We start from the raw sequence: 27,823 nt of genomic DNA, 5'->3' as shown, positions 1-27,823 counted from the left end.
GATATGGAGGTGACTGATGCTCCGACTGACATTTGACAGATTCGTCATTTGAGGCAGCGAGAAGATTAACAGGATCAACACTGCCATACTAGGAACAATACATTTTCCTAGACAGAGATTTCCCGGTTTACATCTACTAAGAGCCAGTGTGGTGGAGTGGTTAAGAGTGGGAGTCTCCTAATCTGGGGAACCGGGTTCGCGTCTCCGCTCCTCCACATGCAGCTGCTGGGTGACCTTGGGCTAGTCACACTTCTCTGAAGTCTCTCAGCCCCACTCACCTCACAGAGTGTTTGTTGTGCGGGAGGAAGGGAAAGGAGAATGTTAGCCGCTTTGAGACTTCATAAAGGGAGTGAAAGGCGGGATATCGAATCCAAATTCCTCATCTAATCAGCATTGGCATTAGAAACAGCCTCAGTACACCAGCTTGCCTTCAATGGCATTCTCCGAATGCACCAGCTAAATTCCCAAGACCTAGGATCCAACTCCAGCGGAAAGCTCACTAAACTTAGTATTTGCTGGGGATGGCAGAGAGGATTTAATTCTTTTTAGACTGGATTCCTGGAAGTCTATGGAGGTCTAATCAGAAGCAGATTATTACCATGTAAGTGATAATAACAGGGGAGAGAGTAATGATCCCTTTGCCTCAGCTGGTCCATTGGAAGAAGCAGAGACAATGATCCACACAGAATAATCCCTCAGCAGCCTCCTTCAAGTGTTTCCAAGGCATTGTAATGAGGGGGAGCAGGAATAAGCCTGTTGCCTCTTCCCCTCTATTTGCACCCCTGCCACGAGTTTCATCACCTACTGTGTTCTCAAAAGAGAGCATCTGCAGCTTGCTCTACTTACTTTACTTTCTTACACAATCCAGAACCCTAAAAGTTGTCAATCACTCAAGAGAAACTGCACAGGTAAAGAAAGCTCCTTGTGGGGAATCAACAAGGACCTCTGACCTGCAGCATTTAGGCCAACCAAGCCTCTCCATTGGGCTCAACAAAACATGAGGTAGGGAATTTATTTCCTGGCTCTTCTTCAAGTACTGCTTCATACACACAGAGAGCTGCATGTACAATTCTGAGTTCAGAATAGGTATATGTGGCATCTGTCACTCTCTCTGGGAAGAGGGGTATTTCCCTCCTTTTCATTTTCTCCTCATAGCATAGGGATATTATCTCCTGATGCCACAGATATGCCAAAGGGTTCTGTCCTGGGCCTGCTCTTCTCATACCAGACCAATCTCATTTCTTTTCTTTTTTATGGCATTACAAATGTGGTGGATCAGGAGAATGCTGCGGTCATAGTCTATTTTGAGTTCAGTCAGGCTTTTGGCAAAGTACCCCATTCTATTTTCATGAGGTAAAATGTGTGCTGAACATGTGCAGAGGAGGGCAACCAGGAAGATGATGGGTGGGAAACCAAGCCTTATGAGCAACGGTTGAGGGAGCTGGGTATGTTTAGCCTGGAAAAAGGAGACTGAGAGGAGATATGATACCAATCTTCAAATACCTCAAGGGCTGTCACATGGAAGATGCAGCAAGCTTGTCTCTTGCTACAGAGAGTAGGACCCCAACGAATGGATTCATGTTACAAGAAAGGATGGAGGTGGAGTTTCTGGGCATCTCCACACTTTCTTCTGTGAAATTGGTGGTTTTTTGTGTCCACAAGAGTTCCTCAGTTTTCCAATTGTGCCCTTGGGCTCCCAAAGGTGGTGACCACATCTCAGGGTGGGGTAGAACCATCTGAGTTTTTTTTTAATGCACATAGCAAGTTCAATAAGCAAATAAAATGAAATTATATCAAGGAGTCAGCAGCAAAATCATTATCCATGTTCTGGGGTAACAGAAAAGAGTGACAACAGGGTACTTTGCTATTTCTTCTTTATTAACTGCTGTTTGTCATTCAGATCAGGCCTCAATATGATAATGTAGCATTTGGGGGAAAAGATGGAACCCAGTAAACCAGCACTGGAGACCAAGATGGAGAAGATCTCCACAGCCACCATGTGTTTTCCCTTGGAGCTCAGGTAGACCGGAACAAAGGAGATCCAAACACTACAAAACAACAACATGCTGTGAAGGTGATGAATTTGGCCTCATTAAAGCTGTCAGGCAGTTTCCTGGCTAAAAATGCTACAACAAAACTGACAATGGCCAGGAGGCCCATGTAGCCCAGGACACAGTAAAACATGGCAGCTGACCCTTCATTACATTCCAGAATAATTTCTCCCGTCACAGAGTGCTTGTCAAAATGGGGAAATGGGGGAGAGGTTCCCAGCCACACAGTGCAAATACCAGCTTGGATAATAGTACAAGTCAACACAATGGCGCTTGCCAGTCTTTTCCCCACCCATTTCCTCATTCTGGATCCTGGTTTGGTGGCCATGAATGCCAGAACAACGGTGATGGTTTTGGCCAACACACAAGAAACAGTCACTGTGAAAACCACACCAAAAGCCATTTGTCGGACAAGGCAGGTCACTCTGTCTGGTCGGCTGAGGAAGATGAGGGGACAGAGAAAACAGAGAAGGAGAGACAGGAGGAGAACGTAGGTGAGGTCCCGATTATTGGCCCTGACAATCGGTGTGTCCTGATGCTTCATAAAGATGGCGAGGGACAATATGGTGAGGAAAGAGTTGAATACGGAGCCAAAAGCTAAGCTCATCCCAAGCGGTTCTTCCAAAGTCAAGAAGCTGATGGACTTTGGAATGCATTGTGTTCGGTTCCTGTTTGGATAGTAATCTTCTGAGCATCCGACACAGTCATTCATGTCTGAAAAGAAGAAAGGATTCCCTTCAAGGGTGCAACTTGAGAGTAGGTATGCATCCTCCTGGCAGTATGGGACTTACCAGTTGGATGTGGAAGAGACAATCCTTTTCAGACACAGGAGTGACTAGCATGGGGAGAAAGGGCTTTGAACCCCCCTCCCCCAGACAATGATCTCAGTCGCTTGCCGGGACAGTAAGGAGGTGGGTCTGGACAGCAGGAGTCCTGTCCTCTGCAGGTGCACTGCTGCAACTCATCTCCATCACCACCCAGGTAATCCAGTGATAGAAAACCTCTGGCCCATGGGGCCATTTTAGCAAGTTACACCTACTGGCCCTGTATCTGATGTCATCTCTGATGTTAGGTGTAGGGCAGGTAACAGTGTGCTTTGTAAACCCCAACCATCATCTGATCATTCGGGCTTGCAAAGCACCTCTCTGAAAAAGCCGGGCCTCGTTGCTGGGCCATCAGCTGGTTGCAATGAAGAGCTCCAAGTTTGTGAACTTCAATTACTATGGAAATCAGAACTACATCAATAGCAGCAACTGTGACACTTTTCACATTGACACAGACCCTTCACAGGAAATCTGAGTTATCTGAAAGCTACCTAATGTCTCCTACCTTTCTGGTATGAAATCTTGCCTTCTGAACACGGAGCACAGTCATAGCAGCAGAATTTCTCCCCTTCCTTCTTTTTTCTCCTAGTACCAGAAGGGCAATTTTTGTTGCATTGAGAGAGGGGTGGCACCTGTGAATTTTAATTAACCATTAGGAAATATTTAGCACAGGGGAAATAATGGACATTTGGAGAACCTGAACTCCATTTTCTGGGCTGCAAGGGATCAAGTGGATGGGAGAAATGGCCTGCTGAATATTAAGAGAAATTTGAAAGCAATGAGCTGTCAACAGCCATTAATGGCATCTAATGACACAGAAGATGTTTTTGTGACTCTGAAAATTAAGTTATGGCCATTTCAATGTGTTTTTAAAAAAATAAAAATTAAAAGGAGGGAGGGGAGGGAGTCCACCTGAACAGTAATATTATTATTAGGAAAAATACATTACTTATAAAACTCAAAAGGTTTTAAAGTAGGGTTGAAAGGTCGTTTTGACATCCTAAGGGATTTAAATTAGCAGCTACCATATACACTGTCAGGTTCCTTCTGTTTTTCCACCTGAAAAACCACAAATATTGGGGACTGAGAACCCCAGACTAAATACACTGGGCCAAGAGACAATTGTCACACAAGCTAAGCAGCCTCAAAACCAAGGATAGTGCTGGACTCTGCCAGACTTCTGCTACTATATCTTGAGAATTACTAGCCTCCAAACCAGGCATTCTCTACAGAAGTCTGCCTCATCTGTCTCCAGGCTCAGCTCCCTTTTCTTTCTTCCCAAAAAAGTTGGTTGGAGGTTAGGCTTAGGTCACAATCTGCTGGCCTAGATTTCTTTAAAGAATGTGCTAGACAGGGAAGTGGAAGACCAGGGTTCAAATTCCCACTTGGCCATGAAACTCATTGGGTGACCTTGGACCAGTCACTGCTTCTCTCAGTCTACACTGCCTTACAGGGTTCTTGTTAGGATACAACGGGAAGTAAGCACACAGCCTTGAGCTCCTTGGAGGAAAGGTGGAATATAAATGTAATAAACAAACAAGCATTAAATAATGAACTATGTCCTGGCCTCCTTCAGGGCATCAGAGCCTCTTGATATTCATAGAGGTTTTCATAAACAACAAGTGAGAAAAAATACATGATCCATGTCTCCGCTAGGCTTCCAAGATGCAAGCATCACGTTTAGGACACACTGGAGTTGCAATTTCCTGAAATCATGCCCCACCTGTTGAAAACTCCTGTGCCACACCATTTTGTCTTCATTGATGGAAAACTCTTTTCCTGGGGGAGCATCCAAATTCATCCATCCAACCTTCATTCTGATGAAGGAGTTATTTGGGAAAGTGACCAAGTTGGTAATATCAAATCCAGCTTCTGATTCCCTCTTCTCACTAAAAGACACTTCTCCCGCACTGTTGTTAAATGAGACACTCCTAAGAAATGGGTGGAGCTGCATCGAGATGGCAGGAAAAGGACAATTGTTTAAAACTCAAACGTATCTTAGGTTCAGCATCGCCTTTTAATGTGCTATTGCCTCTTCCAAGGCAGTAGACAAGATTTCATATCATCACAAAATAATAACAATAGCAGTAATAACAGCAAATTTTGATCTATAGCAGCCCAAAAGTCTAATACTGGACACTCTGGAATATAGCTATAACAGAGTTAATCACAAATAATTTGAGATTTCAACAAGGACTAGAACCTCCAGACACTTTCAGACTTCCGGTCAGCCCCAGCGACTAATGGCGGATTCCATCTGAGCTCCGGAGGGAATCGGCTCCGCGGGGATTGGGTCTGGCCACTGAGGCGAAGCGGAGACCCAAAGAAATCACAGGCGGTGAAGCCTGTGAACTTGGAGACTCGGCGGGCTCCATTTGTGCCCCCCCCCCGCTGCGAAGGAGCCTTTTTAAAGGCTTCGGAACGGAACGGGGGGGTGTGGTGCGGGGCTGAGAGTCGTCTACCTTCTTCGCGGAGCGAAGCCGCAAGCCATGGTCGGAGAGCGCTGATTTCTTTCTGGACAATTGGAATTTAAAGCAACTACCCGTGAGTAGGATCAAGCAAATTAATTGGAGAAAAATTTCAGTAATTTTGGCACCGAAACGGGAAAGGTACAAACAGGAAGTCTGCCTTTCCGGCTTGTAAATAGATCAAAGCAAAGAGACTGTAAAGCTGTAACTTTGAAAAACGTTCTCTAAAGGTTTAAAATCCAACACCAAAAAAGCGATTCCCCTCCTGTTTGCAGGAGTGGAGGGGAGAAATCTGAGTATTATTTACCTGCAAGGAAAGAGGGAAGTAAAGTTATATCTGCTGCCTCTAAAATCTGGGAACGGACTGCCTATGACAGGGAAAGCCGATCAGTGGGAAGAACTGCCAGCACGTTAAGGGTAAAGAATACTGATACTCTGTGAAAAGATACACTGTTTTTTGAACTGCTTTGGACTCTAAAGTAACTTTTAAGGATACTGAAATTGTGGCTTTTAAGGGATACTGGGGACCTATAAGGACCATATTTGTTTTAAAAGCTGCAAAGTGAAGTTGGAAGTGTGTCCCCCTAGAGGAGACTATGTTGCAACAACAACTAAGCCACTAAGTAACCCAGCCTGGAAAATTCCTCTTCAAAACAAACCTACCAGGCATGAGACTGACCTTGGGTTTTGCATGAGAGTGTTATGGCAAATGAGAAAGGGAAGATAGAGCTGGCACAGGAAAAAACTACCAGGTCCGGTAGACAATACAAGACTGATATTACACATCAGAGAAGGGCTTCAACATCCGGAGCAGCAGGCACAGTAGGAGCTGCTGCTTCGCAAGCAAAGCCAAAAGCTATGTCATCTGAAGATTTACTGGCTCAGGCACTCGGCAAAATTAATGCATCTTTGGAAAACGTAGCTAAACAGGTTGCAGAGACAAATAAACAAGTAGCTGAGGCCTCAGCAAAAATTGACTTGAACACTACAAGTATTAATGAACTGGGAAAGAAGGTGAATTCTAACACACAGTCCATTGAAAAACTATTGGAGGAATCGGCCTCGACTCGAAAGATAGCCGAGGAAGCTAAGGAAATTGCAACCGCCGTTCAAGAGAAGATACCACCGGTATATAAGAAACTAGAGGATCACGATCTATCACTGTCTATGATTGAATTACAAGGAAAGGAGAGAAATTTAAGAATCAGAGCAGTACCTGAAAGTGAGAAAGACAACCTGGCAGACTTCCTTACAAAGGAATTTGCACATTTTTGGCAACAGGACCTGGGGAAGGAAGAATTTAAGATAGTGAGTGCATTTAGGCTTGGTAAAAGACAAAGAAAGAACAAAGCAAGAGACTGTTTGATTACCTTAAGAACAAAAGAAGAAAGAGACAAAATTTTGAATTTGCACTATCAAAGAACTCTGGAAATTGAAGACTCATTCGTGGAGATCTTTAAGGATATACCTAAATATATTTTGGATGTAAGGGCCTACTACAGAGATCTTGTTGTTTTATTGAGAAAAAACAGAATACTCTTCAGGTGGGAATTTCCCCAAGGTCTATCCTTTAAATACAAAGGAAGAAAAATAAGAATAAGGACAGTGCATGATAAAGACAAGTTCTTGAAAGACCACGAGGAGGATCTACAGAAGGAAGTGGAATCTGGCGAGGAGCCAATCGCATCAGGAAAAGGAATTTTAGACATAGCAAACTTATCATTTGGACTTCTTGGCCCAGGGAAAGACACACCACCGACAGAAGAAGAACAACAACTCGGTGCAGTTGGAGGGAAAACTAAGTAACTCACCATGGCTCTGCAACTTCTAAGTTGGAATTGTAATGGACTCAACTCCCCTCGAAAGAGAAAAGGTGTTTTTCATATATTAAGAAAAGAACAACTGGACTTGATTTGTCTACAGGAAACACATGTAATGAGGTTACACAGGAAAATACTTATCAATAAGAGATTGGGACAAGAATTTATTTCGTCTGATAAGGTCAAAAAGAGAGGAGTGGTGATATATGTAAAGGAGAAATTTTCACCGAAACTAATTTTTAAAGATGAACAAGGAAGATATTTGGCTATCAAAAATCAATTTCAAGGAGAGAAATTTTTGATTGTAGGGGTGTATGCACCGAACGAGGGGAAATCTGAATTTTTAAAGAAGTTGCATGAGATTCTTTTGGACTATATGGACTATAATATAATTTTGATGGGGGACATGGATGGAGTTGTATCTACAAATATGGACAAGGCACAAAAACAGGTAGTCACCAAAGATGGTAGACTACCAAAAACTTTCTTTGAACTGACTGACAATATGGACTTGATTGACATCTGGAGAACTAAGAACCCCCTGGGGAGAGAGGGAACTTTCTTCTCTGAAGCTAAGATGACATGGACTAGAATTGAGCAAATTTGGATTACTAGAGGAATGGCACCAAAGATAAAGAAAGTGGAAATCTGCCCTAAAACTTGCTCAGACCATAATGCTGTAAAGATGGAGATGAAGCAAACAACACCCGGCTCCTTTAGATGGAGGATGAATGATACCTTATTTAGAGATGAAGAAGTATATAAAAAGGCCCAAAAAACTTTGAGAGACTATTTTGAAATAAATATGACTACTAATGTTGAAAAAAGAGTAATCTGGGATGCAAGTAAAGCTGTGATGAGAGGGTTCTTGATCCAACAGAATGCAATAAAAAAGAGAAGTCGAAATGAGAAAAAAGATAAAATTTTGGAGAAAATAAAAGAAGGGGAGAAAAAACTGAGAGTAAAGCCAAAGTCGCAGGAGATCTTGAAAGAAATAAAATTATACCAAGTACAATATATGGAATTGATGAATCAGGAAATAGAATGGAAAATTAAACAAATGAGACAAAAGACATTTGAATCAGCGAACAAATGTGGGAAACTATTGGCTTGGCAATTGAAAAAAAGACAAAAATTAAATACCATCACAAATTTAGAAGTAGAAGGAAAAGACATACATAATCCAATTGAGATTAGAAATTGCTTCCAGAAGTATTTCAAACAATTATATGCACAAGGGCCACAGAATGAAATGGACATTGACCGATTTTTGAAGATAAATGGATTACAAAAAATTTCACAAGAAAGTAAACTAATGTTGAATTGTAAAATATCTGACCAGGAGATAGAAGGTGCCATTCAAAATATGCAAGTAGGCAAGTCTCCAGGACCGGATGGGTTGACTTCCAGATATCGGAATTCAAACCAGCAGAGCCTCCAGCTCTTAGGAATTTGGCCACCCTCCAGGTGCCCGGCTTGAATCCTTGTGACCTCCCCTGCCAGCGACTCCCGGCAAGATCAAGGGAGGTCTCTTCGGCGATCCTTTTCAAACGTGAAAAGAACACACCACTCCTCCCCCAGGGAGGGGGAATGAGACAGACAGAAATATATTTACATGTCTTTATTCCTGTCTTTCACCAGTACAGAGAAACATGTCTGCACACTCTGATTCCCAGCTGCAGAGAGAGAATAAACTCCACCCATGTACTTCCAGTACAGGGTCATGTGCTGCTCTGAGGTAACATCCGGCTCTCAGAGCACTTTACAAACTGTTCCTGGTTCCCACGGTATAATCCAATAACACCCACATCCTGTTTACCATTCCAGCCACCTGGTGCTTGCTTCTGCATTGCTCCTTTTTCGTAACATCCTCCCCCAAAAGAATCAATGCGCGTTGCAGCAAGCAAGGCATGATCCAGAGAAGAAAACAAACAGTTGTTATACACATAACACTCCCCTGTTGTTTTAGTTCCACTCTTGGAACTCCCCGCCACTGGTTTCCCCAGTGTACCTCTCTGGTTGTCTGGTTTCCAAGGAAGGAGTGCATCTGCATTACCTTGGCTAGCAACTCTCTGTTGTGTCTTTGTCTCTGACTTAGACACAGCTCCAACCTGTCCTCGGTTGTTTAAAACAGCAACACATGCAACAGCTAAGTTAGCAAACTCTTTTGAGTACCTCTTGGGTGGTTGACCCTTTTTAACTCTCTCAGACCTACGTATGAGGTGCTGATCCTCTCTGCTCACTGGTCCAGTCTCAGGACTCTTTGGAGAACCAGTTCCAATGGTAAACAGTGGTTCATCCTTCAGTTGTGAAGGCCTATCTATTGTGTGAGACTTCCTCTCAATGACTGTGACAACTGAGCTCTCCGAGCTATCAGTGTCATCACTTTCTGTACAGCTGAAATCAGTGAAATCATCATCATCTGAATCGTCCTCAGTGGGAAATGTGTGTACTATCACTCTCTCCTGTTCAGGAGCACTCTCTAGAAATTTTGTGAGAATCACCTGACCAGATTCAGACAAAATTACTCTGTAGAGACCCTTTTCATACCCCACAAAAATGCCTCTGGCATCCTTTACTCCACCTGGAGCTTCTGTTCTCACATGAGACCCAAAAACCTTGAAATGGGCAACAGAAGGTTTTCTGTGGAACAGTTTCTCAAAAGGAGAACTTCCCAACTCTTTTGAAACCTTTCTCATTTTCGTATAACAGAACGACATTAGAGACTCGGCCCAGTACTCATGTGGCAGATGTGAACTTAGCAATTGTGCTTCCATCCCCTTTTGCAATTCTCTGTTCACCCGTACACAGACACCCCTGTTCCACGCTTCCGCTGAAACAGCAACCTTGTGTCTTATTCCCTTCTTCTGCAGGAACCTTTGGAAATCCTGTAAAAGAAAAATCTGCTTCTCATCTGTGAATAGACAATCAATGTTAGCATCATGCATACTCTTAACTTTGTCACAAAACTCCTGAAACCTCTCCAAGGCTTCCTGTGGCTTTCTCAACACATAAACCCAGACATAGTTAGAGAAATGATCCACACACACAAGATAATATCTTGCATTGCCTCTAGATGGTTCTAGAGGACCAATCACATCAGCATACACCCGCTGAAATGCTCTGTTGACTCCGGTCACCTTCTTGCTCACACCTGCAAGAGAAACTAGGTTAGACACAGATGAATTACATTCCATGTAATCACTTTGTGCAAAAGTCAACAAATATAGTCCATCCTTCTGTTTGGCAGAAAGATATAACTCTCCATCTTTGTAGATCTCGCAGCTCTCAGCATCGTAGGACAGTTTCAGTCCTTTCTTAGCAATCTGCGAAACACTCAGCAGATTGAACTTCAATTCAGGAACCAAGTAAACATTGTTTATTGTCAAGTCCAGACTCTTAAGATAGACAGTCCCCACGCCGGCCGCTTCCAGCCCCTGACCGTTGGCCTGTGTCACAGTGAAGCTTTGCTTCTTAAACGTTGAAAAGAGTCCTCTGTGTGGGGACATATGAACCGTGGCTCCCGTGTCAATAACAAACGCGTTCCCAACATCTGGCGTGGTTCCTTTCGCCATCAATGCCTTTCCAGGTCTCACCGAAGTCTTGGTATGACCTTTGCCTGACGCCTCAGGCTTTGCTGAGCGGCCCTTCGCTCCTTTTGGCTGACGTGGCTTCTTGCAGTTCCGCTGAAGATGCCCAGCCTGTCCGCAATTGTTACGGACAGTATTCAAAGCTACAGCTTCCTTTCCAGTAGCCTCATCGGTGAGGGAATTAGAACTCCGTTCCTCCCTCCCCCTGTCCTTTACTTCCAGTGCAGCATGCCGGCTGTGTTCATCTAGAACCACGGCACTCAGGGGCACTCCCCCCTTCCTGGCATCCATGCTGAATCCAAGGGTCAGCTTTACACTCAATCCCAAGCCAGCTTTCACTTTTCAAGCCAGTAAACTCCAAAAGTTCTCTTCTGTTTACTGCTTTTTTACAGGCAGGCAAACTGTTGGGCTGTTTTTTCAAAACCCTTGCACAGCTGCGCAGGTATACTTTCGATTTCCCAGGCTCTTTTTAGCCATTCTTTAACTGGGAGACGTTGCCTAGCAACCTGCTCAGGACGGAACTCCTTATCTCACCACAGGAATTCCTGGTATGCCAGCTTGCCCTTTCAGAGCTGTTTTTCTTAAAATGCAGCTCTTTCTTGTGAACCAGAGAATTAAACCTTTCTGCGTTCACTTTTCTCTCTAGCCCAAAATGCAGCATACCTTTTACTGGCTCCGTTGCCTTGAAATACACTCCTCTCGGTGTCCAGCTGTCTGTTTCAGCTTCTGGCTGCAGGCAGACGCTTTTCTTTATCTCCTTAGGTGCAGAGGATGGCAACGATTCATCGACCTCTCACCTCTCATGCAGATTCTCATAGATCAGATAACCATCGGTCTGCTACCAGTTATCGGAATTCAAACCAGCAGAGCCTCCAGCTCTTAGGAATTTGGCCACCCTCCAGGTGCCCGGCTTGAATCCTTGTGACCTCCCCTGCCAGCGACTCCTGGCAAGATCAAGGGAGGTCTCTTCGGCGATCCTTTTCAAACGTGAAAAGAACACACCACTCCTCCCCCAGGGAGGGGGAATGAGACAGACAGAAATATATTTACATGTCTTTATTCCTGTCTTTCACCAGTACAGAGAAACATGTCTGCACACTCTGATTCCCAGCTGCAGAGAGAGAATAAACTCCACCCATGTACTTCCAGTACAGGGTCATGTGCTGCTCTGAGGTAACATCCGGCTCTCAGAGCACTTTACAAACTGTTCCTGGTTCCCACGGTATAATCCAATAACACCCACATCCTGTTTACCATTCCAGCCACCTGGTGCTTGCTTCTGCATTGCTCCTTTTTCGTAACACCAGATACTACAGATCTTTGAAAGAGTGGTTATTACAACCTTTGAAGGAAGTCTGCAATGAAATTTTGGAAGGGAAAAGGGTGCCAGAATCGTGGAAAGAGGCCTATATTACACTAATACCAAAAACAGAGACTGAAAAGACTCAACTTAGGAACTACCGTCCCATATCCCTACTAAATGTGGATTACAAAATTTTTGCTGATATTTTGGCTAAGAGACTGAAAAAAGTATTGATTGAAGAGATTCATAAGGACCAAGCGGGCTTTCTACCGGGAAGACATCTATCTGATTACCTGAGGAATATAATTGACATTTTGGAAAAGCTAGAAGTGAATATAAACACTAAAGCAGTTCTGATATTTGTGGATGCAGAGAAAGCCTTTGACAATATTTCTTGGAGTTTTATGAAAAAGAACTTACAGGGTATGGGGGTAGGCCATGGCTTTGAGAATGGTATAGGTGCAATATACTCTGAACAAAAGGCTAAATTAATTGTAAATAATGTGGTTACGGAACAATTTAAGATAGAAAAAGGGACACGACAGGGATGCCCAATTTCCCCTTTGCTTTTTATATCGGTCCTGGAGGTCCTGCTGAACATGATTAGAAGGGACCGGATGGTTAAAGGTATACAGGTCGGAGCTAAACAGTATAAATTAAGAGCATTTGCAGATGACCTAGTTTTGACGTTACAGGAGCCAGAATCTAGTACTAAAAGAGTTTTAGAATTAATTCAAGAATTTGGTCAGGTCGCAGGATTCAAATTGAACAAGTTAAAAACTAAGGTTTTAGAGAAAAATTTAACATTGACTGAAAGAGAGAAGTTTCAGAATGAAACAGGTTTGACTGTGGTTAAGAAAGTGAAATACTTGGGGATTAATATGACAGTTAAAAATGGGAATTTGTTTAAAGATAACTATGAAAAATGTTGGATGGAAGTGAAAAAAGATTTAGAAATTTGGTCAAATTTGAAGCTTTCCTTGTTGGGTCGAATTGCAGCTATAAAGATGAATGCATTGCCTAGAATGTTGTTTTTGTTTCAAACATTGCAAATTGTGGACAAGATGGACTCTTTCAAGAAGTGGCAGAAAGACATTTCTAAATTTGTCTGGCAGGGCAAGAAGCCCAGAATAAAATTTAAAATATTAACTGATGCAAAAGAAAGGGGTGGATTTGCCCTGCCAGACTTTAAACTTTACTATGAATCAGCAGCGTTCTGCTGGTTGAAAGAGTGGCTGCTTCTGGAGAACACAGACATTTTGGATTTAGAAGGTTTTAATAATGTGTTTGGGTGGCATGCATATTTGTGGTACGACAAGGTTAAAGCACATAAGGCATTTAAAAACCATATTGTCAGGAAAGCATTGTTTAATGTCTGGATAAGATACAAAGACTTACTTGAAAATAAAACCCCAAGGTGGTTGTCACCGATGGAGGCTAAGGCTCAGAAAAAACTTAATATGGAGGCCAAATGGCCAAAATATTGGGAAATTTTGGAGCAAGAAGGGGACAAATTGAAATTGCAGAGTTTTGAGAAACTAAAAAATAAAGTGCAAGACTGGCTTCATTATTATCAGATAATGGAGGCTTACAATTTGGATAAGAAAGTTGGCTTCCAGGTGGAAAAATCTAAATTGGAAACAGAACTGTTAGAACCCAAAACTAAGACTTTGTCAAAAATGTATAACTTGCTGTTGAAATGGAACACTCAGGATGAGACGGTCAAATCTGCTATGATCAAATGGGCACAAGATGTTGGACATAACATTATGTTTGCTGACTGGGAACAGTTGTGGACCACTGGGATGAAATTTACAGCATGTAATGCCTTAAGAGAAAATATTATGAAAATGATATACAGGTGGTACATGACCCCAGTCAAGCTTGTAAAAATTTACCATTTGCCCAACAATAAATGTTGGAAATGCAAAGAAAATGAAGGTACATTCTTTCACCTTTGGTGGGCATGCCCTAAGATTAAGGCTTTCTGGGAAATGATCTATAACGAACTGAAAAAGGTATTTAAATATACCTTCTTGAAGAAACCAGAGGCCTTTCTCTTGGGCATGGTCGGCCAGTTGGTGTCAAAAAAGGATAGAACTTTCTTTATGTATGCTACAACAGCAGCAAGAATACTTATTGCAAAGTATTGGAAGAAGCAAGATTTACCCACTCTGGAAGAATGGCAGATGAAGATGATTGACTGCATGGGATTGGCAGAAATGACTGGCAGAATCTGTGACCAGGGAGAAGAGTCGGCTGAAGAAGATTGGAAGAAATTTAAGGACTATTTACAGAAATATTGTAAAATTAATGAGTGTTGAATGATGTTGGATAGAAATTAAGGGGTTTTTAGCTGTAATGCTTTGAGATAAGGATTTGCTGAATAAATAATTTGAATTGGAATACAAGAAGGGGAGGTATGAGGAGGTCAGGGAAATATGTCATTGAAAACTAAGTATTGTGAATTGTATGTGTTTTTAAACTTTTTTGCTTTTTGCTTTTTGTTTGAATAAAAATTGGAAACTTTAACAAATATCTTTTATTTAAAGAAAATAGAACCTCCAGACACTTTCTATATGTTTGGTATATACAGCAGAACCAGCATTTTCAAAACAACCCCCCACAAACCTGGCAAATCTGGAACTATGCTTGGTGATCTGATAAAATTGGACTTAATTTGGACTTTAAAGTCTTGATTTAACTCACGTGCAACTACACACCCTACCTGCCTATCTTACACTTTGGTTATTCTTCTTTCGATTTTTGACTGTTGTTAAAATTGTTGCCTTTGCTTTATCAACAATATAAAATGAAATAATAGTTAAAAGATATGCAACAACAACAAAAGAGCCATTACCTGCCAAGGCTGCAATTTCTGAAGCTGCGGTCTCCATCTTCTCACAATTCCTCTGTCTTTTGCCCTGGATCTGTACATGGCATCATGTAGGGCATGTGCCACAGCATAGACGGCATTGTAGATGCTGTAGCTGTGGCCAGTCATGCTCATCTCAAAGCCAGACAAGGGGAGGCTGTCCAGCTTCTCCAGTCCAGTGCAGGGTTCACTGAACTCAGTACTGGATTTTGAAAAGAAACAGTAGAATGTCTGCAGCCAGAACTGCTGAAGAAAACCATCTTCACCTGCCATGAAAGGATTTAGGGAGCGAAGAAGGGTTTTGAATCCTTGCACCTCCTTTGAGTGCACTGTGAAGCATATGGAGCCATGAAATGGTTGTATATCCTGGCTCATTTGAAAGGCCAGTGCTGAGAAATCCAGTTGAGCAGTCATAATCCATACCTTCTCCATAGATGTCACATTTTCTGCACCCCCTGCCGCTAGCCATAGTTGCAAAAAACACAAGGACTTGGCTTCTCCGTAGACAATGACAGCATTGGCTTTGCTTTCCACAATAGCAAGATAGGCTTGGAGCCACTGGGAAATCATGTCATAATACTCTTCAAAATATGAGCCTTTTGGAGTTCTCTCTGAAAAGGCCAAGCAAATACCTCTCTGGAAAAGCAGAGTTTGCAGGATTTCCATAAATTTCTCTCCACTCTCACTATCCGCAGCGAGCAACCCAACCCACGTCCATCCAAACTGCAGAAGTAACTCAACAATCCCAGTGTACTGATGGGCTTCATTGGGCACCATCCGGTAGAAGGGAGTGGATTGGCTTTGACCAGCATCCTCTGGGGCAAAGGAGCCATAAGTGAGCTAGAAGGAAACAGACACTTATTTCCCATGAATGCAGTAGAAACATTGATTATGTGTGGATAGCAATGATGAAACCGTAACTCTTTGGACCCACTGTCTTAGTAAGCCCGTCAGAGAATGGGCAGATGAGGAGTAGTGGTGGAGAGCAGCACTCCAAGAACCTTCCAGAAAGAAGGAAGGGGGGAGAGTACAGTGTGGGGGTTTGAGATGGGTCACACCCAAGAAGGAAAAAGCAGCCAAGTGACATTCTCTCTCAAGAGAGTTTGTCAGAGCCCCCTCCTTCCACAAGGACCAGACATGCTCTGCAGAACCCAAAGGAGAATTGTTCTTAGCAGCCACCATAGGCAGCAGGAGGGGTCTGATTTCTAGGAAGAAATTGTCGGTGCAGGGTGGAGTGGGACTCTGAGCAACATTAGCTGAGGGGTGAGAGCATGCTATCCCGTCTTTCTGTCTTCCTGTGGATTAATATGAAACCATTGAAAAGCTCTCTCTGCTCCTCTGATTTCACTAGGTAGATAGCCGGTGACCTGTTGATGGCACCCCTGACAGCCCCAAATTGTCCAGGTCAAATTAATTAAGGTAATGTACAAACGACTGATGACCAGCCTCCATAATTCATCCTGGTTGGAGTCTACCTGAGGCCAGGAGACCAAGCTGTTCACATACATAGAGTAGATGTGTACAATTGTATCTGCAAAATGATCCATTCCTACCTTCTGAAGAACATGTAAAGGTTGGGAAATGGATGAAGGCGGATGAAAGCTTTTATTGAATACAATCTGAAATTGTCAAGAGGGCTATTATGGAATGGAAAACTTTTCTCGACAGGACAGAGGAAAGAAGAATGAGGGGAAGTCGCCATGTTTGACTCTTACCTGGGGAATCTTGTAGACACCTAAGATGGCTGCCATGTGGAGGGAAACCTCAAAGTCAAGTCCCCCAATGACGGCCCTCAGGTTTTTCTGTTTGTCACACTGGTAGTTGGGTACGAATCTGTAGTGTGTAGAGAGCAGCTCCAAAGTGGCCCAGTAGGTCATCCTTTCACTGAAGTAACTATCAAAGATGTGGAATCCTAAAGTGACATTAGGTAATAGATTGGAATTCTTGTTGATTTCCTTGACTGCAAACACCAAGGCCAGAATTTGCTGATAGTATTTTGGTACAACACTGCAATGAGAGTTGGACATCAAAACGTTTTGCTGTGTACCATTTTTTGTCAATCTGTTTAAGGAAACTTAGGTTCCCTGCCTTTCTGTGCTAGGGAGCAACAAGGCAGCTTACAGGCAGATTTAATTAAACCAATAAAGAATTTGGTTTAAACACACACACCAAAAACTGCATCACACCTTTGACTCAAGTGAAGCTTGAGTTCCACTAAGATGGCCAGATCCTAGTAAGCCAGGTGTCCTTCAGCTTATATTTGTGAAGTTGGTACTTCCTGCCTAAGTGCAGAACCTTACATTTGTCCCTATTGAAATTCATTTTGTTAACCCAATTCTCCAATCTATTAAAGAAACCTTGAATCCCGATGCAATAGAGCAATTGGTCGGACCTTACAGTCTTGGCAGAGTTTGAGTTCCAACAGATATTGGGGAAGTTGAGGTCCCCTATGATCACTATATCTCTTCTTTTGGAATGCTTCATAATCTACTCTAGAAAGGCATCATCCAAGTCTTCAGTCTGGCTTGGAGGTCACTGTTATTTCTCTCTCCTACAGTTTTAACCATATACTTTCAATCTGTTTTCCATGCTCCAGGTCATGGATATATTCAAAAGTAATATTGAATCCCGAGGCAATGGAGCACTGCTCTGGAAAATGGGGTGGGGGAACTTGGGGGTGAGAGAGAAACACACCACCCAGAACATCATGTTGTATCTCACTGGAAGACTGCTCTTTCTTTGCTTCAAAGCTGGATCCTAGATAATCCACCTCGTTCCTACAGGCTTGACGAGAAATTTATTGTCTGACTTGATCATTTTAGATGTTAAAATTCAGGTGGTGGAGAGAGTTAAGTCTAAGACTGATCCTATGTTCTGGGGAGCAGAATATTTTGCACCCCTCCCTATAAGTAATAAATCCCCATGGCGAAAATAAATAGGAAGTATTTCTGAGCCCACGTGGTAACTTAGGAATTAATATAACATGGAAACTGAAAATTTGCAATACTTACAATGGATTAAGAATCTGATGGATGGATGGCCATTGTATGAAGGTTTCATAGTCAACAGAGGACACGATGTGAGAAGCAAGTGCACCAATGATAAGGTCACCTGGCTGATAGTACTTGTGAGGGATATGGAGGTGACTGATGCTCCGATTGACATTTGACAGATTCACCATTTGAGGCAGAGAGAGGATTGACAGCATCAACACTGCCATACTAGCAACAATACATTTCCCTAGACAGAGATTTCCCTGTTTACATCTAATCAGCATTGGCATTAGAAACAGCCTCAGTACAGCAGCTTGCCTTCAATGGCACTCTCCGAATGCACCAGCTAAATTCCCAAGACCTAGGATCCAACTCCAGGGGAAAGCTCACTAAACGAGTGGGCAGCACCTTAGCATTTGCTGGGGATGGCAGAGAGGGTTTTTAATTCTTTTTAGACTGGATTCCTGGAAGTCTATGGAGGTCTAATCAGAAGTAGATTATTACCATGTAATTGATAATAACAGGGGAGAGAATAATGATCCCTTTGCCTCAGCTGGTCCATTGGAGGTAGCAGAGACAATGATCCACACAGAATAATCCCTCCGCAGCCTCCTTCAAGTGTTTTCAAGGCATTGTACTGAGGGGGGAGCAGAAACAAGCCTGTTGCCCCTTCTCCTTCATTGCATCCCTGCTGCCAGTTTCATCACCTGCTGTGTTCTCAGAAGAGAGCCTCTGCAGCTTTCTCTACTTGCTGTACTTTCTTGCACAATCCAGAACCCTAAAAGTTGTCAATCACTCAAGAGAGTCTATACAGGTAGAGAAAGCTCCTTGCTGGGAATCAACAAGGACCTCTGACCTGCAGAAGTTAGGCCAACCAAGCCTCTCCATTGGGCTCATGATCCAAACCACATTCACATGTCCATCAGCTGATGTTATGTGAGGCCAGGCATGGGGCAGGTAAACCCAAGGGGACAAGATGAATTCTAACCACTGGTAGAATTTGACTGGAAAGGAACAATTGTGAGCAGACTATGAATGGCTTCAAGCCATGAGTGTGATGATGGACATATGGTCCGTTGGGCCCTGCCTGCAGGCCTTTTTAGGGCCCCTATATATATTCACTTAATAAACAAAAAATTGTAGAATTGAAAGGAGCCCCCAAAGGTCATCAAGTTCGACCCCCTGCAATGCAGGGATCACACCTAAAGCAATCCATGACAGGCTGGGTGGGTGACATGAGGAGGACGCAGCAGGAAGGGCACATGCCCATTACATCCTCCTGACGCCCTGCCAGCCCCACGCTGCTTTGAGGGGCTGGGATGTGGGATCAGACTTGCAAAGCTTAACCAGGCTGGCATGGGTGGTGTGAGGAGCAAAACGTGCCCTGGAAAAAACTGTGCCCAGGGCAATGACTACCCTTGTGATTTCACCTAAACCCTCTTTTCTCACATGCTGCTTTGTGAAGAGGAAAGTGCATTCAAGAGCTGAGTTTGAGACACAAAGGGTATTGTGAGCTCGGCCCTGACTCTCGGATTCCAAGGATGCAGCACTAGACTTCAGACCACAGGCCTGTAAGGGAGGCAAAATTTAAAACAGCACTTGAGGTAGGAAATTTCTGTCCTGGCTCTTCTTCAACTACTTCTTCATACACAGAGAGAGCTGCATGTACAATTCTGAGCTCAGAATAGGTATATGTGGCATCTGTCACTCTCTCTGGGAAGAGGGGTATCCCCCTCCTTTTCAATTTTTCCTCATAGCATAGGGATATTATCTCTTGATGCCACAGATGTGCCAAAGGGTTCTGTCCTGGGCCTGTTCTTCTCATACCAGACCAATCTCATTTCTTTTCTTTTTTATGGCATTACAAATGTGGTGGATCAGGAGAATGCTGTGGTCATAGTCTATTTTGAGTTCAGTCAGGCTTTTTGGCAAAGCCCCCCATTATGTTTTTGTGAGGAAGCTGGTAAAATGTGTGCTGAACATGTGCAGACGAGGGCAGCCATTAAGATGATGGGTGGGAAACCAAGCCTAATGAGCAACGGTTGAGGGAGCTGGGTATGTTTAGCCTGGAAAAAGGAGACTGAGAGGAGATACCCAAACAAATGGATTCAAGTTACAAGAATTGATGGAGGTGGAGTTTCTGGGCATCTCCACACTTACCTCTGTAAAATTGGTGGCTTTTTGTGTCCACAAGAGTTCCTTAGTTTTCCAAATGTACCCTTGGGCTCCCAAATGTGGGGACCACATCTCGGGGGGGGGGGGGGAACCATCTGATATATATTTTTTATGCACATAAGAAGTTCAACAAACAAATAAAATGAAATTATATCAAGGAGTCAGCAGCAAATTCATTACCCATATTCCAGGGTAACAAAAAATAGTGACGACAGGATATTTTGCTATTTCTTCTTTATTAATTGCTGTTTGTCATTCAGATCAGGCCTCAATATGATAATGTAGCATTTGGGGAAAAAGATGGAACCCAGTATCCCAGCACTAGAGGCCAAGATGGAGAAGATCTCCACAGCCACCATGTGTTTTCCCTTGGAGCTCAGGTAGACCGGAACAAAGGAGATCCAAACACTACAAAACAACAACATGCTGAAGGTGATGAATTTGGCCTCATTAAAGCTGTCAGGCAGTTTCCTGGCTAAAAATGCTACAACAAAACTGACAGTGGCCAGGAGGCCCATGTAGCCCAAGACACAGTAAAACATGGCAGCTGACCCTTCATTACATTCCAGAATAATTTCTCCCCTCAAAGAATGCTTGTCAAAATGGGGAAATGGGGGAGAGGTTCCCAGCCACACAGTACAAATACCAGCTTGGATAATAGTACAAGTCAACACAATGGCGCTTGCCAGTCTTTTCCCCACCCGTTTCCTCATTCTGGATCCTGGTTTGGTGGCCATGAATGCCAGAACAACGGTGATGGTTTTGGCCAACACACAAGAAACAGTCACTGTGAAAACCACACCAAAAGCCATTTGTCGGACAAGGCAGGTCACTCTGTCTGGTCGGCTGAGGAAGATGAGGGGACAGAGAAAACAGAGAAGGAGAGACAGGAGGAGAACGTAGGTAAGGTCCCGATTATTGGCCCTGACAATCGGTGTGTCCTGATGCTTCATAAAGATGGTGAGGGACAATATGGTGAGCAAAGAGGAGAATACGGAGCCAAAAGCTAAGCTCATCCCAAGCGGTTCTTCCAAAGTCAAGAAGCTGATGGACTTTGGAATGCATTGTGTTCGGTTCCTGTTTGGATAGTGATCTTCTGAGCATCCGACACAGTCATCCATGTCTGAAAAGAAGAATGGATTCCCTTCAAGGGTGGAACTTGAGAGTAGGTAGGCATCCTCCTGGCAGTATGGGACTTATCAGTTGGATGTGCAAGAGACAATCCTTTTCAGACACAGGAGTGACTAGCATGGGGAGAAAGGGCTTTGGACGCCCCTCCTTCAGACAATGATCTCACAGTCGCTTGCCTGGACATTAAGGTGGTGGGTCTGGACAGCAGGAGGCCTGTGCCCTGCAGGTGCACCGGTGCAACTCATCTCCATCACCACCCAGGAAATCCAGTGATAGAAAACCTCTGGCCCAGGGGGCCATTTTAGCAAGTTACACCTACTGGCCCTGTATCTGATGTCATCTCTGATGTTAGGTGTAGGGCAGGTAACAGTGTGCTTTGTAAACCCCAACCATCATCTGATCATTCGGGCTTGCAAAGCACCTCTTTGAAAATGCTGGGCCTCGTTGCTGGGCCATCAGCTGGTTACAATGAAGAGCTCCAAGTCTGTGAACTTCAATGTCCATGGAAATCAGAACTACATCAATAGCAGCAACTGTGACACCTTTCACACTGCCACAGATCCCTCGCAGGAAATCTAATATGACACATATCTGAAAGCTCCCTAATGTCTCCTACCTTTCTGGTATGAAATCTTGCCTTCTGAACACGAAGCACAGTCATAGCAGCAGAATTTCTCCCCTTCCTTCTTTTTTCTCCTAGTACCAGAAGGGCAATTTTTGTTGCATTGAGAGAGGGGTGGCACCTGTGAATTTTAATTAACCATAAGGAAATGTTTAGCACAGGGGAAATAACGGATGTTTGGAGAAGCTGAACTCCATTTTCTGGGGTGCAAGGGATCAAGTGGATGGGAGAAATGGCCTGCTGAATATTAAGAGAATTTTGAAAGCAATGAGCTGCCAACAGCCATTAATGGCATGTAATGAGACAGAAGATGTTTTTGTGGCTCTGTAAATGGAGTAATGGCCATTTGAATGTGTTTTTTAAAAAATCAAAAGGAGGGAGGGAGGGAGTTCACCTGACCAGTAATATTATTTGGACAAATACATTTCTTATAAAACTCAAAAGGATTTAAAGTAGAGATGAGAGGATGTTTTGACATCCTAAGTGATTTAAATAAGCAGCTACCATATACACTGTCAGGTTCCTTCTGTTTTTCCACCTGAAAAAACACAAATATTGGTGACTGAGAACCCCAGACTAAATACACTGGGCCAAGAGACAATTGTGACACAAGTTAAGCAGCCTCAAAACGAAGGATAGTGCTGGACTCTGCCAGACTTCTGCTTTATTGGCCGAGGGAGCCGGCGTACAGCTTCTGGGTCATCTGGTCATCATGACTAAGCCGCTTCTGGCAAACCAGAGCAGCGCACAGAAACACTGTTTACCTTCCCGCTGAAGCGGTACCTATTTATCTACTTGCACTTTGGCATGCTTTTGAACTGCTAGGTTGGCAGGAGCAGGGACCAAAAAACGGGAGCTCAGCCTGCCACTGGGATTCGAACCGCCAACCTTCTGATCGGCCAGCCCTAGGCTCTGTGGTTTAGACCACAGCACCACGCACATTCCACAAGTTAAGCAGCCTCAAAAACAAGGATAGTGCTGGACTCTGCCAGACTTCTGCTACTATATCTTGAGAATTACTAGCCTCCAAACCAGGCATTCTCTGCAGAAGTCTGCCTCCTCTGTCTCCAGGCTCAGCTCCCTTTTCTTTCTCCCCAAAGAAGTTGGTTGGAGGTTAGGCTTAGGTCACACTCTGCTGGCCTAGAAATCTTTAAAGAATGTGCTAGGCAGGGAAGTGGAAGACCAGGGTTCAAATGAAACTCATTGGGTGACCTTGGGCCACACACACCCTTGAGCTCCTTGGAGGAAAGGTGGAATAAAAATGCAATAAACAAACAAGCATATAATAATGAACTATGTCCTGGCCTGCTTCAGGGCATCAGAGCCTCTTGATATTCATAGAGGTTTTCATAAACAACAAGTGAGGAAAAATACAGGATCCATGTCTCCGCTATGCTTCCAAGATGCAAGCATCACATTTAGGACACACTGGAGTTGCAACTTGCTGAAATCATGCCCCACCTGGTGAAAACTCCTGTGCCACACCATTTTGTCTTCATTGATGGAAAACTCTTTTCCTGGGGGAGCATCCAAATTCATCCATCCAACCTTCATTCTGATGAAGGAGTTATTTGGGAAAGTGACCAAGTTGGTAATATCGAACCCAGCTTCTAATTCCCTGTTCTCACTAAAAGACACTTCTTCTCCCGCACTGTTGTTAAATGAGACACTCCTAAGAAATGGGTGGAGCTGCATTGAGATGGCAGGAAAAGGACAATTGTTTAAAACTCAAACTTATCTTATGTTCAGCATCACCTTTTAAAGCGCCATTGCCTCTTCCAAGGCAGTAGACAAGATTTCATATAATCCCAAAAAAATAATAACAATAGCAATAATAACGGCAAATTTTGATCTATAGTGGCTCCAAAAATCTAATGCTGGACACTTTGTACTGCTTACTCTGGAATATAGCTATAACAGAGATAATCACAAATAATTTGAGATTTTGACAAAGACTAGAACTTTTCTATATGATTTGGTATATGCAGCACAACCAGCATTTTCAAAACAACCCCCCACAAACCTGGCAAATCTGGAACTATGCTTGGTGATCTGATAAAATTGGACTTAATTTGGACTTTAAAGTCTTTATTTAACTCATGTGCAACTACACATCCTACCTGCCTATTTTACAGTTTGGTTATTCATCTATCCATTTTCGTCTGTTGTTAAAATTGTTGCCTTTGCTTTATCAACAATATAAAATGAAATAATAGTTAAAAGATATACAACAACAACAAAAGAGCCATTACCTGCCAAGGCTGCAATTTCTGAAGCTGCGGTCTCCATCTTCTCACAGTTCCTCTGTCTTTTGCCCTGGATCTGTACATGGCATCATGTAGGGCATGTGCCACAACATAGACGGCATTGTAGATGCTGTAGCTGTGGCCAGTCATGCTCATCTCAAAGCCAGACGAGGGGAGGCTGTCCAGCTTCTCCTGTCCAGTGCAGGGTTCACTAAACTCAGTACTGGATTTGGAAAAGAAACAGTAGAATGTCTGCAGCCAGAACTGCTGAAGAAAACCATCTTCACCTGCCATGAAAGGATTGAGGGAGTAAAGAAGGGTCTTGAATCCTTGCACCTCCTTTGAGTGCACTGTGAAGCATATGGAGCCATGAAATGGTTGCATACTCTGGCTTGTTCGAAAGGCCACTGCTGAGAAATCCAGCTGAGCAGTCATAATCCATACCTTGGCCATAGATGTAACATTTTCCGCTTCCCCTGCCGCTAGCAATATTTGCAAATAAAACATGGACTTGGCTTCTCCATAGACAACGACAGCATTGGCTTTGCTTTCCGCAATAACATGATAGGCTTGGAGCCACTGAGAATACATGTCATAATACTCTTCAAAATATGTGGCTTTTGGAGTTCTCTCTGAAAAGGCCAAGCAAATACCTCTCTGGAAAAGCAGAGTTTGCAGGATTTCCATAAATTTCTCTCCACTCTCACTATCCGCAGCGAGCAACCCAACCCAGGTCCATCCAAAGTGCAGAAGTAACTCAACAATCCCAGTGTACTGATGGGCTTCATTGGGCACCATCCGGTAGAAGGGAGTGGATTGGCTTTGAGCAGCATCCTCTGGGGCAAAGGAGCCATAAGTGAGCTAGAAGGAAACAGACACTTATTTCCCATTAATGCAGTAGAAACATTATGTATGGATAGCAATGATGAAACCATTGTGCTTTTGTCCCACTGTCTTAGTAAGCCTGTCAGGCAATGGGCAGACGAGGAGTAGTGGTGGAGAGCAGCACCCCAAGAACCTACCAGAAAGAAGGAAGGGGGGACAGTATGGTGTGGCAGTTTGATATGGGTCACACGCAAGAAGGAAAAAGGACCTGGGAAATAATAGGTGATAAAGAACCGGGGCAAGGTAGCAGTAAACAGAGACAGGAGTCAGATGCGTTAGAAACAGTACAGCAGCCAAGTGACATGCTGTCACTGAAGAGTTTGTCAGAGCCCCCTCCTTCCCAAAGGACCAGATGTGTTCTGTGTGTCTCAGAGCAGAACCCAAAAGAGAATTGTTCTTAGCAGCCACCATAGGCAGCAGGAGGGGTCTGATTTCTAGGAAGCAATGGCTAGCTGGGTGGCAGCTCAAGAGTGAGAGTGGACTTTCATGTCTTCCTGTGGATTAAAGTAAAAGAATATAAAAGCTAGCTCTGTGTCTCGGATTTCGCTTGGAAGATAACCAGTGAGCTGTTGACGGCACCAGTGACAGCCCCAAACTCTCCAGGTCAAATTAATTAAGGTAATGGGCAAGCGACTGATGAGAAGCCTCCGCAATTCATCCTGGTTGGGGTCTACCTGAGGCCAGCAGACCAAGCTGTTCACATACATAGACTAGGTGTGTTTAACTATCTGCAAAATGCTCCATTCTTAGCCTCTGAAGAACATGCAAAGGTTGGGGAAAGGATGAAGACGGATGAAAGCTTTTATTAAATACAATCTGAAATTGTCAAGGCGGCTATTATGGAATGCAAAACTTTTCTCAACAGGTCAGAGGAAAGAAGAATGAGGGGAAGTCACCATGTTTGACTCTTACCTGGGGAATCTTGTAGACACCTAAGATGGCTGCCATGTGGAGGGAAATCTCAAAGTCAAGTCCCCCAATGACGGCCATCAGGTTTTTCTGTTTGTCACACTGGTAGTTGGGTACGAATCTGTAGTGTGTAGAGAGCAGCTCCAAAGTGGCCCAGTAGGTCATCCTTTCACTGAAGTAACTATCAAAGACGTGGAATCCTAATGTGACATTAGGTAATAGATTGGAATTCTTGTTGATTTCCTTGACTGCAAAGACCAAGGCCAGAATTTGCTGATAGTATTTTGGTACAACACTGCAATGAGAGTTGGACATCAAAGTGTTTTGCTGTGTACCATTTTTTGTCAATCTATTTAAGGAAACTTAGGTTCCCGGCCTTTCTGTGCTAGGGAGCAACAAGACAACTTACAGGCAGATTTAATTAAAGCAAAAAAGAATCTGGTTTAAACACACACGCCAAAAACTGTATCACGCTGTTCACTCAAGTGAAGCTTGAGTTCCACTAAGATGGCTAGATCCTAGTAAGCCAGGTGTCCTTCAGCTTATATTTGTGAAGTTGGTACTTCCTGCCTAAGTGCAGAACCTTACATTTGTCCCTATTGAAATTCATTTTGTTTACCCAGTTCTCCAATCTGTTAAAGAAATCTTGAACTCCAAGGCAATGCCTACTCACTTTCTAGGTCATATTTGTCATCCTGTATTAAAAGCTCCAATTCATCTTGCTTGTTTCCCATATTCTGTGTCTTTATTTAGAGACAAATGAAACTAGGAGTCATTCCCTCCAGCTGCTTCCTTCTTGTAGTTTGTTGCCCTTTGCAGGTTTCTGGAGCCCCACCTCAGTTTCCCATGCAACAATGAAGCTATTGCCCCCGGTACCAGGCAACCTTTTGCTCCCTGTAATGTTTTGACAATTACTCTGTGTACTTTTTCTTTAAAGATTCTGTAAAACCCAATGGTAGAGCATCTGCTTAGGTGGGGCTGGGGCAGACCCCTTTCTGAAATCCTAGAGAGCAACTGCTACTCTGTGCAGACAGGCCTGAGCTAGGTAGACCAATGGTTCCTACTGGCCATTCACCCATTTCCTGTTGACATCAGAATGCTGGGCTCTCTAGATTATGACACCCATGTGACTGGTTGTGGCCATGGCTCCTCCTCTCCATTAAGCCAGTGTGGTGTAGTGGTTAAGAGCGGTGGATTCGTAATCTGGTGAACCAGGTTCGATTCTCCGTTCCTCTACATGCAGCTGCTTGGTGACTTTAGTTTAATCATACTTCTCTGAAGTCTCTCAGCCTCACTCACCTCACAGAGTGTTTGTTATGGGGGAGGAAGGGAAAGGAGATTGTGAGCCGCTTTGAAACTCCTTAGGGTAGTGGTAAAGCAGGCTATCAAATCCAAACGCCTGTTCTTCAAATTCAGGTGGAGGGGAGGGTTAAGTCTAAGACTGATCCTATGTTGTGTAAGAGGAGGGGATATTTTGCACCCCTCCCTATAAGTAATAAATCCCCATGGCGAAAATAAATAGGAAGTATTTCTGAGGTCACATGCTAACTTAGGTATTAATATCACATGGGAATTGAAAAATTGAAATACTTACAATGGATTAAGAATCTGATGGATGGATAGCCATTGTATGAAGGTTTCATAGTCAACAGAGGACAGGATGTGAGAAGTTAGTGCACCAATGATAAGGTCACCTGGCTGATAGTACTTGTGTGGGATATGGAGGTGACTGATGCTCCGATTGACATTTGACAGATTCACCATTTGAGGCAGCGAGAAAATTAACAGCTTCAACACTGCCATACTAGGAACAATACTTTTTCCTAGACAGAGATTTCCCTGTTTACAGCTAATCAGCATTGGCATTAGAAACAGCCTCAGTACAGCAGCTTGCCTTAAATGGCACTCTCCGAATGCACCAGCTAAATTCC

The 27,823-nt window shown here is 43.5% G+C and overlaps 1 protein-coding gene and 1 pseudogene across 1 annotated transcript; both read right to left on the bottom strand.

The window, feature by feature from the left end:
- Positions 1-1,864: 1,864 nt before the first annotated feature.
- On the bottom strand, positions 1,865-16,958 carry LOC128400145 (vomeronasal type-2 receptor 26-like; annotated as a pseudogene).
- Positions 16,959-20,316: 3,358 nt separating this feature from the next.
- LOC128399686 (vomeronasal type-2 receptor 26-like) lies at positions 20,317-26,207 on the bottom strand. Its single transcript, XM_053361350.1, has 5 exons — positions 25,896-26,207; positions 24,105-24,959; positions 23,314-23,541; positions 21,847-21,973; positions 20,317-21,222 (listed from the first exon to the last, which is right to left on the bottom strand). Exons 1-5 carry the CDS (start codon positions 26,205-26,207, stop codon positions 20,324-20,326), a joined length of 2,421 nt encoding a protein of 806 aa, XP_053217325.1. The 3' UTR covers positions 20,317-20,323.
- Between the last annotated feature and the right edge of the window lie 1,616 nt (positions 26,208-27,823).

The sequence above is a fragment of the Podarcis raffonei genome, chromosome 13 (assembly GCF_027172205.1).
Source record: "Podarcis raffonei isolate rPodRaf1 chromosome 13, rPodRaf1.pri, whole genome shotgun sequence".
In the NCBI taxonomy this organism is placed as follows: Eukaryota; Metazoa; Chordata; class Lepidosauria; order Squamata; family Lacertidae; genus Podarcis; species Podarcis raffonei.
Note: the sequence above shows the minus strand (reverse complement) of the source record. Positions and strands in the feature narration are given on the sequence as shown.

Excerpts from the sequence above, each read along its gene's own strand:
- LOC128399686 (XM_053361350.1), bottom strand. The coding sequence starts at position 26,207 with ATGTCCAACTCTCATTGCAGTGTTGTACCAAAATACTATCAGCAAATT. Across the intron at positions 21,974-23,313 it reads GGCACAGGAGTTTTCACCAG|GTGCCACCCCTCTCTCAATG; the intron begins GTGGGGCATGAT and ends TAAAATTCACAG. Across the intron at positions 21,223-21,846 it reads CAAGATTTCATACCAGAAAG|ACATGGATGACTGTGTCGGA; the intron begins GTAGGAGACATT and ends TCTTCTTTTCAG.